This window comes from Fukomys damarensis, unplaced genomic scaffold (genome assembly GCF_012274545.1).
Source record: "Fukomys damarensis isolate Sample0158 unplaced genomic scaffold, DMR_v1.0_HiC HiC_scaffold_16, whole genome shotgun sequence".
NCBI classification, from domain to species: Eukaryota; Metazoa; Chordata; class Mammalia; order Rodentia; family Bathyergidae; genus Fukomys; species Fukomys damarensis.
This window is the reverse complement of record NW_022900928.1, coordinates 27,197,807-27,216,448: the sequence shown is the minus strand read 5'-3', so window position 1 is coordinate 27,216,448 and position 18,642 is coordinate 27,197,807. Positions and strand designations below refer to the sequence as shown.

Sequence of the window (18,642 nt, the reverse complement as noted above, 5' to 3'; positions counted from 1 at the left end):
GTACACAGGATCCTAATGAGACAATTAATAATGTGAAATAGGAAGTAAAGGGCTAAAGGTGTAGGGAAAGTGGGGAGGGTGGGGGAAAGGTAATAAGGGAGAGGAAAAAAATATGAGAAACTGAAAAAATGGAAATGAAGTGTTTGTAAATGGGAAGGGGAGGAGGGGGTGAAGGGAGGGCAGGGACAAGGGGAAAAATGAGAATCAAGACCTATTATGTAAAGGTACAGAATCCCAATGATGAATGTAATTGTATTGTATACCTAGATTGTACCAATAACCTCAATAAAAAGAAAAAAAAAATTATTCATGATTGGGCTGAGGATTTAGCTCAGTGGTGCCACCTCCTGCCTCATAAGCACAAGGTCCTGAGTTCAATCCCCAGTACAAAACAAAACAAAAAAAATCATCACTATTAAATACACACATTTTTATAATCTTATAAACATTTTTTGTAGTACAGTAGTGTAAGATGGTTTTTTCTTGGGGGGGGTCTGTATTTTTGTATTTTAAAAAATTGTATGGTGGAGCCATACTTACAGTCTGAACTGTATAGCTTTATTGTGATGCCTTAGTTAAATGAGCAAGGCTGTATTCAAGTCACAAGATGCAAAGTGTATTAACATTCCTTGTAGAACCCATGGCTTTAATGTCTACTTTGAGCATTCTTCAGTGATCTACTGTTTATACTTTCTGTTTTAATTAACATTGGCCATAGCACTTAATAGTGGGAGATTTTACTATTTGTAACTTAATTATTCATGAACTGGATTACAAGGTTTGGTTAATGAATTTGTGATATTAACTACAATGTTTCAGTGAAATCTCATGTTCAGCCAGGGTTTTAGCTCGGTGGTGCCATGCCTGCCTGACAAAGTGCAAGGTCCTGAGTTCAATTCCTGGTACAAAAAAAAAAAGAAATCTAATGTTTAAAGACTTGTGAAGTTGGGTACAGTGATACAGTGCTGTAATCCCAGCACTATAGAAAGCTGAGGCAGGAGGATTGCCAGTTTGAGCCTGGTCTGGGCAATTTAATGAGACTGTATCTCAAAAAGGACTGGTTTGTAGCTCAGTGTGAAGCCTATCCTAGTACTGCTCCTCCCAAAAAAACAGAGGATCCTTTAAACATCTGTGCTCTTATTGTTTTATATTTTAATTAAGTGTACAAATACTAGGAACATAAATTATATTTACAATAATTTTTCTTAAGGTAATATTTGTCAGCTGCTCTAGAATTACCATCTTTCATTAATTTTTGCTAGAGTATCACCTCTGACCTAATCACAATTTTTTAAAATTTAATCACATTTAAAAGACATAGAGGTTGATCATTCCATTAAAGTGGTTTCTGAATGAAAGATATGAATGTTTAACAAAGTGTTAACAGGAAATGCTTTGGTAAAAGGTGGCCTTTTATAAATTAAATACGAGATGAAATCCTAAAGCCATAAAGGGAAAGATCGGTAATTTTGAATACATAAAGATTATATTCACCTATTAGACTGAATATGATGAGGAATACACAGTGTTGTCAAGTTTAAATAAGTAAAATCTCTTGTATACTGAAAATGTAGGGGAATATACTTTTGAGAGGAAACAAATTGACGATACAATAGTTTAAAATATTCAATGACTCAGGTCTGCTTCTAGTATCCTACAGTTATGCCCAGAGAAGCATTTAGATAGGAGCATTAAGAGTATTTTTTGTAGGACCGGGGATTTAGCTCAGTGGTACTATGCCTGCTTTTGTAAACACAAGGTCCTGAGTTCAATCTCCAGTACTAAAAAAAAATAATATTTTTTGTGGCAGTCACATGGCTCACATTTGTAATTCTAGCCGTCAGAAAGCTGAGACTGGAGGAGCACAAGATCGAAGCCAGCCTGTGCTACATAGTAGGGAGTTCCAAGGCCAGGCTGGACTATGTAGTGAGCCACTGTCTCCAATAAATGAATGAATGAATGGCTATTGTAAAGACCCATGGAGGGCCAGGGATTCAGCTCAGTGGTGCTGCCGCCTGCCTTGCCAGCACAAAATCCTGAGTTCGATCCCTGGTACCAAAAAAAAAAAAAAAAAAAGACTCATGGTTGATTTTTTAAGTTTTTTGGTTCAACCTCTGCATACTGTTATTTAGTGAGTCCTATGTGGGGTCCGTAATTATATATTTTAAATAATCTAGGTGACTCTAATACAGTAAAATCACAATTAGGACTATCAGTATACCAAACCAATTATTTTATTAAGATGACTTATAGTTACACTAATGAAAATAGTCAGAATTCTGAAGCCAGGAAGGAGTTCTTCTGAATCATTCATGTATAGGATTTACAGACTAGAGGTCATTCATTCAAGAAGTGTTTATTGAGTGTTATTTATGTTCCAGATGTTGCTGTTCTGCCATAGAATAGTGCACTAAAAAGACAAGATTAAAAGTCAAATTTTAAGAAGCTTTTATGCCAAAGAATGATCTAGACATTTAAGTAAGTCATTAAACGGGGTATGGTAGTGCACATCTTTAATCCCAGTTACCTGGCAGGCTGAAGCAGGAGGATCGTGAACTTGAGGCCAGCCTGGGCAGCATTGCCAGATTCCATCTCAAAAACAAGCAAAAAAAAAGAGTAAACTACATAGGATGTTAGATAATGACACATGCTAAGGGGAAAATAAAGGAGAGAGGGGAGATGAAATATGAAGGATGGGTTTGAAATTTTAGATAGTTTTCAGTGGAAGACTTACAGAGAAGGTGACTTTTGAGTAATGATTCAAAGGAAGTAAGGGAGTCTTTTATGTCACAGGGAAAGTTAGCTGTGTAACTATCTGAAGCGAAGAGGTTTGAGGTAAAAGGGTCAGAAAAACTTAAAATCTTGATTTAAGAATACACTTAGTTTAGCCTGGCATGGTAGTTCATGCCTGTAATCTCAGCACTTGGGAGGCTGAGGTAACAGGATTGCTGCAAGTTTGAGGTCAGCCTGGGTTACATAGTGAGTTCAAGGCCAGCCTGAATTATGGTTTTTGTTTGTTTGTGTTTTTGGTACTGGGGATCAAACTCAGGCCCTTGTGCTTACCAGGCAGGCGTGGTGCCACTGAGCTAAATCTCCAGCCCTGAAAAAAAATGTTTTAAGAAAAAGACAATGATTAACTGTGTTATTTAGTGAAACCCTGTCTATGATGATGATGATGTAAAATAAAATAAAGGAAGTGAGGAACTGGAAGAATAAATAAGGAGAAATTAGCTAGATAGGTAGGTGAAAAATCAGTCAGATGAAGTATTCTGCAGCCAATTGGAAATAAATACTGGTTTTTTGGTTTTTGGGTACTAGTAATTGAACTCAGGACCTTGCACTTGCCAGGCAGTCTTGGTGCCACTGAGCTAAATCTCCAGCCCCCCCAAAAAATGTTTTAAGGATATTTAAAGTAAAATGGAGACTGAGAACTAACCATTGAAATAAGAAATTAGTAATACTGAAAAGTAGTAACATTGGACTAGTGGGGTTGAAATGTTGACTGTAATAGGTTCAAGATAGAAACTCCTAGGCTGGGGATGTAGCCTAGAGATAAAGCAATAGCCTGTCTTGCCCAACGCCTTAGGTTCAACCCTCAGTACCACTAAATAAGTAAGCAATCCAGTACATAAATAAAATTATAAGATAGAATGCCCTTTCTCCCCACTGAAGTTATAAAACTAATAGTGAACAAGATGAATCTGTTTTACAACATACTAAAAATCTACACTATAATGATGGTAAAACTCTTAAGGAAAGAGTGTAGATTTGAATATATAGAAACATATACCCTTGGATAAGAGAACAATGTATGTGTGGTTTTCCCCCCTTATTTATTTATTTATTTTTATTTATTTTTTGGTTTTTTGAGACAGTGTCTCACTATGTAGTTGAGACTGACCTGGAACTCACTATGTAGCCCAGGCTGGTCTCGAACTCACAGCGATTCTCCTGTCTCAGCCTACCGAGTGCTGGGATTACAGATGTGTGCCACCACACCTGGCTTCCCCCCTTATTTCTAATTTAACAAATCCCAATAAACAGATACTACCAGCTTTTTTTTTCCTAGAGTACACTATTATATTTGTTTGAACCAGAATAGCCATTAAAACCCTTAATGGGGGAGCCCTGGAAGCACGTAGCTCTTTCAGATATTTAAATGTATTATAAAACCTCTGTAGTAAAAAACAGTAGGGTACTTTGGTAGTATACAGAGAAATGAAACAGTACAAAGTCTAGAAACATTTAAATGTATATGGACAGTAGTTAATGAATTGAGATTACTAATGTACAGAAAAAGATGAAATTGTCAAGCTTCGTACTCTTTCAGGACAAATTCCAAAGGGGTCATGGATTTAAATGTAAAAACAAGATAAGTACTAACACGATTCTAGTGTTTCAAAATGGCAGTACTGTGACACAAAGTTAGGGGACATAATAATAAATTTGATGACATAATAAAACACCACAGCAAAACGAATGACAGTCTAGGTAAAGGTATTTATGAATTATCCTAAAAGTCTAATATCCGTAATAAGATAATGATTTTCTAAAAAGAATGACAAACAGCACTATAGGAAAATGTCCTGGAAATACAGTCAAAGTAGTTAGCTCTCAATTTTCTTGAAATTTACTGAAATTTAAATTAAAAATTACACTGAGAAACATTGCCTCTCAGATGACAAAATTCCAAGATTATTGAAATCCTTTGTTAGCCCACAAGAAAAGGTGCTTTAATAAATTGTTGGGGTAATGTATAATGGCATAGTCCCAATAAGGGTTGGTTTTTGGTAGTACCTAACATGCATAAAAAACAATGTGAATCTCCAGTATGTAGTGGAGGTGAAAGGGAGAAGGTGAAGTAGTGTGTAATGTGCTACACTTTGTGAAAGAGGGAAAGTCGCATGTATATATATATTATTGTAACAAATGGAAAAACAAATTGTAGGATTTTCATGTTTTGGGAACTATGTTTATTTTGAGGTAGGATCTTGCTATGTGCTTCAGGCTGGCCTTGAACTTAGTATATATGTAGCCTATGCTGGACTTGAATTTGCTGCAATCCTCTTACCTTTCGAGTGCTGAGATTACCAATGTTCACTACCACACCCAGTTTAGATCATGGGTTTGAAGGAAATGTTTACTATGCTAGGGATGTTGTTCAATGGTAGAGTGCTTACATAGCATGCATGAGGCCCTGGGTTCAACTCCCAAATTAAAAAAAAAAAAAGAATATACTTACCTATGTATGGGGGTTAGGGCAAATAAGGTTGAATGACAAATTAAAGCTAGACTTATTTGAAATTAACTTGCTTTGTATATTTGACTTTGGAATATGTTAATACAATTTTTAAATGAAATTCAATAAAAATAAAATTAAAGATTAGTAAAAATGTAAGTGGGACAATTATTCAGAATAACCTAAAACATAGTACTCTGATTCAGAGTAAAAAGAACTACAAAAAAAACTTAACTGTTTTCAGTAAACAAGTTGGTGATAATGTTGACTGTTGTTTCTTCCCAAATGATTGTGTGCACTCTGCATAGAACATTAGCAAGGGTTGGTTGTAAGTCAAGATAATTTTCCCATAAGAAATAATGGAAATAGCCATAATGCATTCCAGACCTCTCAAAACACTCCTTAACCTTTTCATAATAAAAAAGGGTTGTATAATGTGCATTATTTATCAGAAACACCAATAATTTTCTTAGTATATTCACCAAAAAGTTATAAAATATGCCTAGTTTATCAGAAACAATAATTTCGTACTGTACTCACCATTCAAGTTTGCATCTTTGGCTTACAGGACAGGAAGGGAGGATGAAATGGAAGGTGGTTATTGTTTGGAAAGCTTCCATAAGAACATCAGAATCTGGCTCTCTGGTGTCCTTTTTCTTCATGAGAGAGTCTGTAGCCCATTAGGGCCTGCTTGTGGCTCACTAGGTTTCAGCCTTTTCAGAACTAAAAACTAGTCTACATTGTCTGTTTCTGTCTTTCTTTAACCCTGTTCTGTATTGTGACATGACATTGTCATTAAGCAAGTGAATGCAACAATTGGCCTTTTCTCTGTCTGGATGGTTCTTCTCTCCAAATGTTTGTAACTCTGTCCATTTTTTTAGGATTTCCTTTATTTCAGAAGAAACCTTGCTGTAGTCATTTTAATACTCCCCTTCCTTTTCAGAAAGCTCCTCAGTTGCCATTCTCTGTTGCTGAGCCAGAAGTTGCTGAAGCTCAGTATTCCTCCAACAGTTCTTCAACATCACTACTGTGTACCTGCAGTCCTGTGGACTCTGCTGTGGTGACAATATCATCAACCACAGAGTCAGTTGAAGGTTCAGCCTCCTCTACACAGCCTTCAAAGTCCCTCCAGTATAATTTTAAGTCACACTTTATTCCAGGCAGATCTCAGTGTCCTTAGACATTGGCCCAAGATTTCTCAATTAACCCCACACAGGATAGACTAGAATTCGGGTAACTCAAGAATTTGGTCATAAGTTAAAGCAAATTCTGGACATAACCCAAATTGTTCATATGAGGGGTCAGTTGTAACTCAAGGGTCCACTATATGATACAGTAAAGCTAAAAAAACTTGTAACTCTGTCAGTAGCAGATATTTACATAATTCATTTTTGAGTATTAATAAATTTATTATCTAGTATAATCTATTAAAGACCTAAACCAGGAAGAATAAATTCTAGACTCATGATGGCAAACCTTTTCAATGATACAGCCTGCTGCAGAATGTGTTTGCTGCCGCTACTCTGGACTATCATACCTGAATAACATTTCTCTCTTAATGGAACCAGGGCAGTTTAAATAACATTTCTCTCTAAAGGAACCAAGGCTACTAGAAGAAGTGATAAATGGGGACTGTGGATTAGAAAATGTTTTTAAAAAACTAAGGCCGGGCGTGGTGGTGCACACCTGTAATCCCAGCACTTGGAAGGCTGAGGCAGGAGGACCTCGGTGAGTTCGAAACCAGCCTGGGCTACTAGTGAGTTCCAGGTCAGTCTCAACTACATAGACCCTGTCTCAAAAAAAAAAAAACAACAAAAAACAAAAAGCAAAAAACTGTAATATGCTGATCATATGTAAACAAGGAAGCTATTAAAGATATCATGGGGGTTGTGTCACACTTCAAAATTCAAAGAAGCTCTTCTGGTCAAAGATATGAAAATCTGAGAATGAATAATTTACTGCAGAATGTTTAAACACATGAGTCACAATGATATACTTCCAGAGGAAACTAATTGGTTATTTTTGGAAAATACTGGAGACTGATTTGAACATTTGTTCTTTCATCCTCCCAACCCTCTCTCATGAGTACCTCAGGATAACTGAATAGTTGAGAAAGTTTCTCTTTAAAAACGTAGTTTAGGGCTGGGAATTTATTTCAGAGGCACTGCCTGCCTCGCAAGTGCAAGGTCCTGAGTTTGATCCCCGGTACCAAAAAAAAAAGTGTAATTCAGCCAGGCACTATGGTACATAGCTATAATTCTAGCTACTTGGAAGGCTGAGGCAGGATCGTAAGTTCAAATCTAACCTAGGCAACCTAGTGAGACACTGTCTGAAAATAAGATAAAAAAGCTGGGGATGTAGCTCACTTGTGGACCACTTGACTAAGCCTTTGACAAAATTTAGCATCCATTTATGATTTTTTTTAAAATGATGAAAATCAATATAAAAGTTTTTATCTCAAACTGGTGAAAGTCATTCATGACAAACCTACTGCCAGCATGTCCACACTAAATGGGGAAAACCTGAAAGCAATTTTTCTAAAATCAGGAGCAAGACAAGGGTGTCCACTTTTATCACTCTTATTAATTGTAGTGCTTGGAACTTTAGCCAGAGCAATCAGGGAAGAGAAATAAAGTGATGCATAGAGGAAAAGAAGTCAAACTCATTATTGGCAGATGGAATGATCCTTTTATATTTAAAAGATTCAAACAACTCCACCAAAACAGTTAGAACTAATAGACAAATCCAGTAAAGTAGCAGGATACAAAACCAAGACACAAAAATCACCAGTGCTGGGTATGGTAGCGCACACCTGTAATTCCAGCCCTTGGGAGGCTGAGGCAGGAGAATCACTATGATTTCAAGGCCAGCCTGAACTGCATGAGACAGTTGTCTCAAAAAAAATTGCCAGTGTTCCTGCACACCCAGTAATAAACCTACCAAAAATCAGGAAAATAATGCCATTTGCAATAGCTTGAAAATTTTTATTTATTTTGGTTTTCTGAGATAGCATCTCACTTATATAATCCTGGTTGGCCTTGAACTCACTCTGCAGCCCAGGCTTATTTTGATATTGTGATCCTCCTGCCTTGGTCTCCCGAGTACTGGGATTACAGGTGTGCGCCACTATGCCTGGCTTTGAAAGGGAAAGAAACAGGCTATTAAGTTTTGGTTTTGTGAGGGTTTTATTTGTTTGCAGTCAAGTAAACTTAAAGAAGTGTACAAATTTTAAGTGTGCTTGCAGATTAATAAATTTTCTTGCCTGTGTAACAAGCATCTATATCGTTATTTTCAGAGCTTTGTTTATAACCTTTATAATAGCATCTTTTGAAAGTAAGAATTTGTTTATCTTTTTAAAAATTTTTCTACAGGCAGGTGTCAATTGAGGAAGGAGAGAGAAAAGCCAAAGAGCTGAATGTTATGTTTATTGAAACCAGTGCAAAAGCAGGCTACAATGTAAAGCAGGTAAGTGTCCTTTGAGTATGAGTTAATGTTACTAAATTAAGAAAACATGAAAAAATTGTGAGTATTCTATTCTCTAGTGTAAGTTTGGCTTTTAGGTAGCAATAGCAGGCCTTATGAACTAACAACGTATTTTCAAATAATGAAAAATAAATGTGCCATAATTTTGGGAAAAAGAAAGACTTGCCAAACTTCTCAGATTGTGCCCAGGGTAATTATTTCATTATCATTGTCAGGCCTATGATTGCAAAATTTTAAACTTACTATATTTTCAGTACATCCCTACTTTAAGACTGTGATAAATGAAAGCAAATTTTTTTTTCAGTAGTGAATGTTTTGCTTATTATGAAAATACATTTTGGTTATTTTATTCCTAATTATCCTTAATGAACTGCTGGTCTTTAAATAGTTTGGAGCAGGAGTTCTTTAGGGGGAAGAGAGCAGGAAAAAGGGGAGACTTCATGTTACCAAACTGTTTTCCACAAGATGGGTCAGCCCCAAACTCTCATGCTTAATCCAGCAGGGCTTATTAATTCATGTACAGTGATGGCCTCAGATTGTAGGACAGACAAATTTTTTCAATTGAAATAAATCAATAGAAGGTTAAAGTAAAATCTTTCAAATTAAATAGAGCTTTGTGAAAATTTCTCTACATTGTTCTCATTTTTGCCACATTGCTATCCATCTTTGCCTTGAATCATTAAGGCAGGGAGGATGCCCTATATCTTCTGACATTTCCCACCCTACCTTGTAGCTGTGATAAATGACTCCCTTCTGTGTTTTCATATGCCTCTGACTCCTATGAAACCACTGTTACTAAACTTACCACAGTATATTGAAAATATCTGTCTTTCATCAAAATATCTTTGTTTCCCAGAACCTAACAATATGAATGGAATATGGTAAATGTTAAGTAGCTGAATCTATCAGAGCCACAGACAATTCCAGATTTTAAATAATATAATCTACAGCAGTATTACCATATATCACTATTCTAAGATAAAACAGTGGGTAGCTTTACGTGGCTTTCTCTACTGAAGACTTTTTTTTTTTGGTACCAAGGATCAAACTTGGAACCTTGCACTTGCAAGGCAGGCGCTGGCACCACTGAGCTAAATCTCCGCCTCCTGGAGATTTTGATATGAGTATGAGCTTGTTTTTATGTACTGCTACAGGATATCTTTTTTTGGTTCTGTATTATTACCTAAAGAAGGTATTGTTGTGGTCCCCTTAGTTCTCACCTTAAGTAGTCTTATAGGTTTGGAAGCTCTAGAACTAGTTAGCACATAGCACTGCTGGTGGCCACTATCTTAATGATGTTTAGTTGCTTGCAAAATTTAGATAATAGTAGGATGTTGTAAAAGACCATGTCATTTATTATTTTATAAGCACAGCTCTATTGAAGCAAAAGTTTGTATACCCTGGCCAGGCATAATGGAGCATGCCTGTAATCCTAACACTCAGGAAGCTGAGTCAGGAGGCTCGCCATGAGTTCTAGGCCAGCCTGGACTCATAGGGAGTTCAAGGCCAGCCTGAACTATGTAGTAAAACCTTTCTGAAAACAAAACCAAAAAGATGCTAATCTGAAATTCTCCAGAATTCAAAATATTTTGATCAACTACTCCAAGCCACAAGTAGAAAATTCTACACTTGACTTCATGTGACAGGTTGAATCAAAACATAGTTGCACTAAAAATACAGCATTAAATTACTTTCAGGCTATGTATGCATTTAAGGAGTATATGAAACATGAATGAATTTCATGTTTAGACTTGTGTCCCATCCTCAAGATATATCATGTACATGCAAATATTCTAAAATCTGAAACTCTTCTAGTCCTGAGAATTTCAAATAAAGGAATACTAAACTTATACCATAAAACTCACTTATTTTAAATTTGTGATTCGGTTATTTTAGTAAATTTATAGAATTGTACAGCCATCACTACAGTCCATTTGTAGAACATTTTCATCAGTAGGCACATCTTTTTTTCTCAAAACCTGATCAATACAGATAGATATAGCTATCAGTGGTAAGGAGATTTTTTTTTTTTTTTTTACAAAACAGTCTTTAAACCCCATTTATTATTGTTTTTTCTTATCAATATATGTCTAAAATCTGATTTTGTTGAAGTGCCTTATTCTATTGAGACTTGAATTTAGTATCATACACACACACACACACACACACACACACACACACGTTTGATTGATGTTTTGTTTTTTAGACTTGTTATGTAGTTCAGGTTGGCCTCAAACAACATGGCAACTGCCTGCCTCAGCCTCCCAAGTGCTGGGCTTACAGAAGTGCACTACCACACCCAGCTGTAGCTTCCTTCTTAACTCAAAAAAATCAGTCATATTTTTCATTTTATAGGCAGTACCACAGTTCATTAGTTAAGATTTTATTTCAATATTTAGAGACTGTTTTTTGTTAGTTTATGTAATTCATTAAGGAAGCAAAAGTCCTGGAACCACCAAATTAAAGAATGAAACAAAAAAAGTATTCAAATCTTATGTTAATAAGTACATTTAAAGTAATAGGTTAAAATCTTCCCCTTGCACCTGTTATTGATCAGTTATATAGAATGCATATATTTCTGTCATATGGGAAAATGACTTGCAGATTTGAAGTAGTAACTGTATGTTACACTATTTTTATGGGTTGTCTATTCCTTGAATTTTTTTTCAAAAATGCCACCTCTTTAGCCTTGCCCTCATCTCTCCTACAATCAGAAATGTGCTGAACAGACATTTTGGCTAGATGGTCAGTGTTAAAATAATTGAGGCCAAAACTAAGTATCACTAGATAAAATGAATTTCTGGGATATAGAAATAAATTTAAAACTTAATTCTAGTAACACTGATAGAGGAACCCCATTGTCAGTCATAATACTGCTGCTACTGTTTACTGTTTGCAGTGCTACATAGTAGTTTTTTTTTTTTTTATCTAATGTTAATGGGAACTTTTTTTTCCTTTTTTTTTTTTTTTGTGGTTGTTGTTGTTTGGGTTTTATGGGTTTTTTGAGACAGGATCTCACTATGTAATTGAGAGAAACTGACCTGGAACTCACTATGTAGCCCAGGCTGGTCTTGAACTCACAGCGATCCTCCTGCCTCAGCCTCCCGAATGCTGGGATTACAGGCATTTGCCACCATGCCTGGCTTCTTTTCTTTTCTTTTTTTGGTACCAGGAATTGAACTTGGGCCCTTGTACTTTTCAGGCAGACGGCAGTACTATTGAGCTAAATCCGGGGCCCAGGAAAACTTTTTTTTGGCCTTTTTTTTTTCTTTCTCATAGTGGCGATGGAACTTGGGACCTTGTGCTTAAGGCAGGCATTGGTGGAACTGAGCTAAATCCCCAGTTCCCCAGCCTGTTTTTGTTTTAGATTGTCTTGCCATGTAGTCCAAACTGGCATCAAACTCACGATGATCCTCCTGCCTCAGCCTCTGAAGTGCTAGAATTTCAGGGGTGTACCACCATGCCTGGACTTGCTTTTTCTATAAAGTATATTTTCCTTGGCATTTAGTCTTATGTCTAGATTTTTTTTTTTTTTTTTTTTCTGGTAATGGGGATTAAACTCAGGACCTTGTGTTTGCAAGGCAGGTGGTGAAACCACTGAGCTAAATCCCAGGCCCTAGAATGTGTATATTTGAATCTGGATATTCTTACATTAATCCTAATTGACCCACCTTTTATAATTAACATTATATTGGTTTTGCAATTCTGGTAATTTATAAAAGCTATATGATCTTTGACTATGTACAGTATCTGGTATACCAGAAATAATGTTAAGGTAAGCATTCTATAATGCAGATCTAATAATTGATTTGGGTTAAGTATTGAGGCTAACATTGGCACATGTCAAAAATTACAGTTTTTTTCGAGTCTTATGCCTGCTGGCTACCGTTCTACAAATCAAAATTTTATAATTTGCTCCATCTGTATACTTTTCTTCTTTTTTCTTTCTTTTTTTTTTTGGTTCTGGGGATTGAACTTGGGACCTTGCTCTTGTGAGGCAGGTGGCAGAACCACTGCCTGGGCTGCATTTGTATACATCTTTTGTGAAATATTGCATACAGTTCTAGTTCCTTATCTCCGGTTTTACATTCATTGTGTTCTTTCTCAATTTAAGCAACATTAATGGAATATTTTATGCAGTATGATTTTCAGCCACATATTTTAAACTGACTGTAAATCCCAATAAGGACATCACCTCCTAAAGATTTTTCCCTCTCTCCTGAGGTTTTCTTACATCTATATTCTCATATTTTCTACTTCCTTGTTTCATAGTAACTCATCACATTGTGACATAAGGAATTGTTTGAGTCTATCTCCTTTGCCTGATTGAGAGCTCTTAAATTTGAAAACCGTTTTCTTTGTTTCTGTATCCCTGAAGAGCCTGAGAATACTGCGTTAAGTTAGCAGTTACTTCATTACATAAGCATTTAACTTGTGCAGTTCTACACTATATGCTAAGAGAGAAATCGTTGATTGTATTTAAAGAGTTTATGTCTATGACTGAGCACATTATAAGAGGTATAAATCTTTTGTTCCTTAAGTCACTGTCTGTTCCCACATGCCTCAAATACCTCACCAGGATTGGGTATTTCTCCTGTTGAAGGTATTTTTTATAACATCGTACCTCAAACACACAACTACTTGCTAAGATGGTAGAGAAAAGGCCAGCTGTGTTGGGCTTGAGAGGTCTTTTGCTGATTGCTAACACAGTGCTTTTCTAAGTAATTATCAAGGATAACTGACTAGACTGCTTTTCACTGTATATAATACACTGAAGCCTAGTCCTTTATGAAAGATAGAAATGCTACTGTACTGTTTTACTAAATGAACTATCGGTCCTTTCTCAGTTTCTGTAGTGCTTCATTTTTATGATTCAAGTGACATATTTGCTGCTTATTTCATTGCTGACTGTTCAGGTCTTGTCTTACCAGTTGGAAAGCAGAAGTCATATCTGTATTCATTCTTTATATTTGGTGTGCTTTTCATGATACTCACTTATAAAGTGAATACATATTTTAATATACCTTAATGATGTTAAAGTCTAAGGAGTAACCCCAAAAACCGTATCTCTAACTCTTTGCCCAATGGTCATTCACCTTCATGCCGTATCTCTCCACAGCTCTTCCGGCGTGTAGCAGCAGCTTTGCCTGGAATGGAAAGCACACAGGACAGAAGCAGAGAAGACAGTATCCTTTTTATTTCTTCAGAAAATTTATTGTTAATACAAGTCTTTAGAGCCCTATTTAGTTGGCTGAGGAATATTGTGTCATTTTCTTTTACAGCCAGGAATTGATGGCTTAGGTACACAGAAAAGCAGAGGTTTTGGTAACAAATGAGATCTTACCCAAGTGCACTCTTTGCAGCCTGCTATTCAATGTAGTCAGACTGCTTGCTTTTTGGTTTTTTGTTTGTTTTTTTGAGATGGTCACTATGTAGTTCAGACTGCTCTGGAACCCAGGCTGGTCTCAAACTCATAGCGATCCTCCTGCCTCAGCCTCCCAAGTGCTGGGATTACATGCGTGCACCAACACGCCCATCCTGCTTGCTTGTTTTTTAATGACTAGGAAACTGAGAAGTCCCAGTCTTCTGCTACTTCCTTCAGAATCCTATTAGCTCTAGGCTTTTCCCCCACAGTATGTCATATTTTCTTTTCATACTTTTTCTAACATTTGAGCTTTTTTCTTGGCATAGGTAAAAGAACTAACTCACAATTGAGCAATATCAGCTGGGCGTGGTGGTGCACACCTGTAATCCCAGCACTCAGGAGGCTGTGAGGCAGGAGGACCGCTATGAGTTCGAGACGAGCCTGGGCTACATAGTGAGTTCCAGGAGGTTAGTCTCAACTACATAGTGAGACCCTGTCTCAAAAAAAAAAAAAAAAGAAAGAAAGAATTGAGCATTATCTTGGCCTCCACTTTCAGAAACAGTACATAATGAGGCATATGTAATAATTATTTCTAAGGATTTTGAGTTTTGATGTTCTTTTGTTTTATATTTGCCTTCTAACATTTTTCCATTTGCAGAGAGCCATAGAGTTTGTAATACTTTATATTTACCTTTTCTCACTTCTAAATATTTTATACAGTGGTACTTGTTTCATGAATTCAATTCTCTCCATTATTCTGGTTGCAAACTGAACTGGATGAGAACTGAATCCAATTTCCCTATAAGGTCAACAGTGAACCTAACCATTAAATTTGATTTGATTCTCTGCCAACTTGGTTTGTGACCAGAATTGTGAAAAGGATCAAGTTTGTGGTCCAAAGCACCACTGTATTTCCAGAGTTTTATTACTTTTACTGGCATAATGTATTCTATAGAGCTTAAGTGCCATCATTTGTTAAAGTTTTCCCATTATTAGAACTCTTGTAGGCTATTGTCAACTTTTTTATAGATAATTCTCTAAAGAATATTGTCTTCATATGGTCTCTTTGATGCTGTAGAATAACTTCCTCAGAATAGATTGCCGTGAATAGGGCTTACATCTTATTTGGATCCTTGTTGTATATACAAGTTTATGCCACTTGAGCATCTTGTAAGGTGAGGTAGCTACATAGAAAACAGTGAGTATGTAGGCTCTGAAGTCTGATAGGAATATAAGAGGCTTTCCAGAGCTGACAGAGTTTAGCAGAACCTGAATTGTACTTTGTTCATGGCTCCTTAACTTTTGTTTCAGTGATTGACATAAAGCTGGAAAAGCCTCAAGAGCAACCAGTCACTGAAGGAGGCTGTTCCTGCTAATCCCCCATAGCATCTTCAGCCCTTCTCCAGAAGCTCACTGCTTTGGCCCCTGTACTCTTTCATTGACTGCTGTGTGAATATTGGCTTGAACCTTTTCCCTTCAATAATAACATATTGCAATTCATCATTGCTGCCTGTCTCGTGGAGATGATCTATTAGCTTCACAAGCACAAAAAAGTCAGTGTCTTCATTATTTATATTTTACAAAAAGCCAAAAGATTCCAGTGATAACTGAAGATTAGATACATTTTCTTAACATTTTTCCTTTTTTAATGTTACGATAACATACTTTAAAATGATGGAAATGTTGGCAGTATGTGTGGCTTGGTTAAGGTGCAGTATATTCACAGCTTTTGCCTACCTGTTTGGTCTCTTACTACTTTTCTCACTTCTTCCTTACCCTCATTTCCTATTCCTACCCTACCACAAAATAAAGTGGCAAGTAGCAATAGGCCAAGATGTCCAAAAATATTCTTGAGCACTGATATAAATTACTTAGCCTTCTTTGAATCAAAACTTAGCTATCATGGTGGGCAGTGCCTGAATGAGGAAAGGGTTATGCTGTATCTTGAAAATGAGTCCTCGTGAACATACTGAGTACTCACAAGTAGAGTATAAAAATGTATTTCTGACCAAAACAAATGACCCTTTCACATGTACTTTATTAGAATCTGGGAGACAGAAGTAACCAGTTAATTCTTCATGATAAAATCATTAAGTTCTAATGAACTATTTCTCCCAAGATTTTAAGATTGTGCAGTTATTCTGTTTTTTTAATCTTATTGAGCAATAAATTTTGCTTATATTTACTTTTCTTTTTTCTTCTTTTAAATGCTGTGCAAGGAATACCTTGGAAAAGTCAAATTCTTTAAGAAGAACTAATGGAAGAGTTTAAATTTGGCACCACAGTCAAAACTATTATAGCTTTAAAAAATGATATATAGAGCTTACCAACATAGAACCTTTGTAAAATAGCAAATACTCTTGCTTTGGACATTTGAGATCAAATTGAAGATGGAAATAAGCCCCTAGAGTGGTGGTGAACTTATGGTACACATGCTGCAGCAGGCTGTTCATATCATTGAAAACTCTAAAAGATTTGCCATCACTACAGAGGGAGATCAGGAAAAGCAAGTATTGAAGAGGAAAAGGAAAGAAATATAAGGAAAAGGAAATATAAGTCAATATTATTCAGATTTATGCCTTATTTTTTAGCATTTTTTAAATTTTGGGTCTTTCAGGCTGGTTTTGCTTTTTATTAGATATGTATAGTTTGGTTAATTAGCGATTTAGTTTTATATTTAAGCTACAATTAATCTTGTTTTTGGTGATATTTATTTCTTTGCTTTTTGTTAAACTCAAATTTTAGATGTTTTGTTGACTCTGTTTAGAGCTTCATCACCATGGCAATATGTATCTCCCTTAAAATACTGCAAACAAATATACTAGGAGTGCACCCTTTTAATCTTTACTAGTTATTGTGAGATTGCTGTGTAAGTTAATAAACACATTTGTAAATACATTGTTTGCAGGGAGAAAATTTCTCGAGTTAAAGCTCAGAAAAAGCCTGCTGAATTTATGTCGTAAGCATTACTTAACACAGTGTAAAGATGAAAAGACAGCAGAAATAACTTCATACTTCCTCATGTCCTCATTGCAACAGAACCCTTAACTGGGGAAATCTTACTTATTTCTCTTCTTCCTCCTCCACCTTTCGCTGTTGTCACCATGTAATATTCAGAGAGCACTTGGATTATGGATCTGAAGAGAGAAAAAGGCTTTCAGATAATCATTAGCCCACATACCTGTAACTTATACTCAAAGATGGGGTGGAGTTGTAAAGTGCTTTTATAATACAATATTATTGTTAAAAGCAAGGATTGACTCTTTTGTTTTATTTTGACATGGCATGTCCTGAAATAAATACTGATTCAATATGGCAAATGAATCACATTCTTTATTTGGAAGAAGTTGTGATTTCTGAAAAGGATGTGATCGTCTTCCTGCACTATTGCATCTGATTCTTTTTATGTTTCTTAAAGTAACCAGTATGCTTCTTTTAATATTGGCCTTTTTAGTTTGGCTTGGGGTTCCTCGATGGAAGCAGTGAAGTGTGTTCATAGTCCAGATTAAAGAAACACAGTTTTGCTGACAAAAATATATAAATAAAACATGAAAGAAAACAGTTACTGATTTTGGTTCCATTTCCTGCCAAGGTGTTGAATTAGCATATTCTTCTTCCTTCGTCTGTAGAACTACAAAGAGAACATGGAACTTAGAAAAATAACAAACATGAACAGATGTTTTAAAAAAAACCCTGCTGAGTTAGAAGACTTTTTTCACTTATTGGGAGAAGAGAAGAGTGGCTGAAACTTGAACAGCCTGGTAGAGGAAGTAATAGAATATTCAGTCATGAGCCACATACTGACATTTTTGTTGATCATAGACCATATATATGATGGTGTTCTCATCTGATTGTAACAGCTAAAAAAAAAAAAAAAACTCAGCAAGTGATGCCATAACATTGTAACCCAACAACACATCCTTTACTTATCTGTGGTAATGCTGGTGTGAACAAACTTGCTAGGCTTCCATAATATAAAAGTACAGCACAACTATGTACAGTGCATAATACTTGATTTACCACATTGCTTGCTTATTTACTATACCTTTATCATTATTTTTGGAGTGTATCCCTACTTATTAAAAATAAAAAGGTTACTGTGAAACTGACATGTTACTCCAGCAGCAACCTCATACGGCCCATGTTTATCGCATCTCATGGTTGTATATTCTTGTGTTTGATTAAATTTTATACCATTCTATCCATGTGGTTCTAGGGTGGCAGTGGCAAACCTATGGCATTTATGCCACAGTGGATACACACAGCCCTCTTTTTTGGCGTGCAAGCCAAGTGCATGAGTGGTTTTTTTCTCAACTAAAACCTCAGTTTTCAGATTTAATTGCAGTATTGACACTTTGTGATAAATAAGTTGGTTTGAGATTGTAGTTTGGGCACTTGGTCTCTAAAACATTTGCCATCACTGCTCTAGGAGAAATAGATGGCAGCATACATATATACCATACAGCTATATGTTTAGTAGGCTATACCATCTAGTTTTGTGTTAAGTATACTCTGTGATGTTTGTACAATGATAAAAATTGTCCCCCTGTGAGAA

General features: G+C 36.0%; 1 protein-coding gene across 2 annotated transcripts in view; it reads left to right on the top strand.

Moving 5' to 3' along the window:
• Rab6a (RAB6A, member RAS oncogene family) overlaps positions 1-17,967 on the top strand; it is a 69,925-nt gene extending 51,958 nt beyond the window's left edge. For both annotated transcript variants that reach the window (XM_010603258.2, XM_019204401.1), the window contains exons 6-8: positions 8,611-8,704; positions 13,842-13,908; positions 15,399-17,967. In XM_010603258.2, coding sequence (XP_010601560.1) covers positions 8,611-8,704; positions 13,842-13,908; positions 15,399-15,463 — 226 coding nt within the window. In that variant the 3' untranslated portion in view covers positions 15,464-17,967. The remainder of the gene's footprint in view (positions 1-8,610; positions 8,705-13,841; positions 13,909-15,398) is intronic.
• Positions 17,968-18,642: the final 675 nt, after the last annotated feature.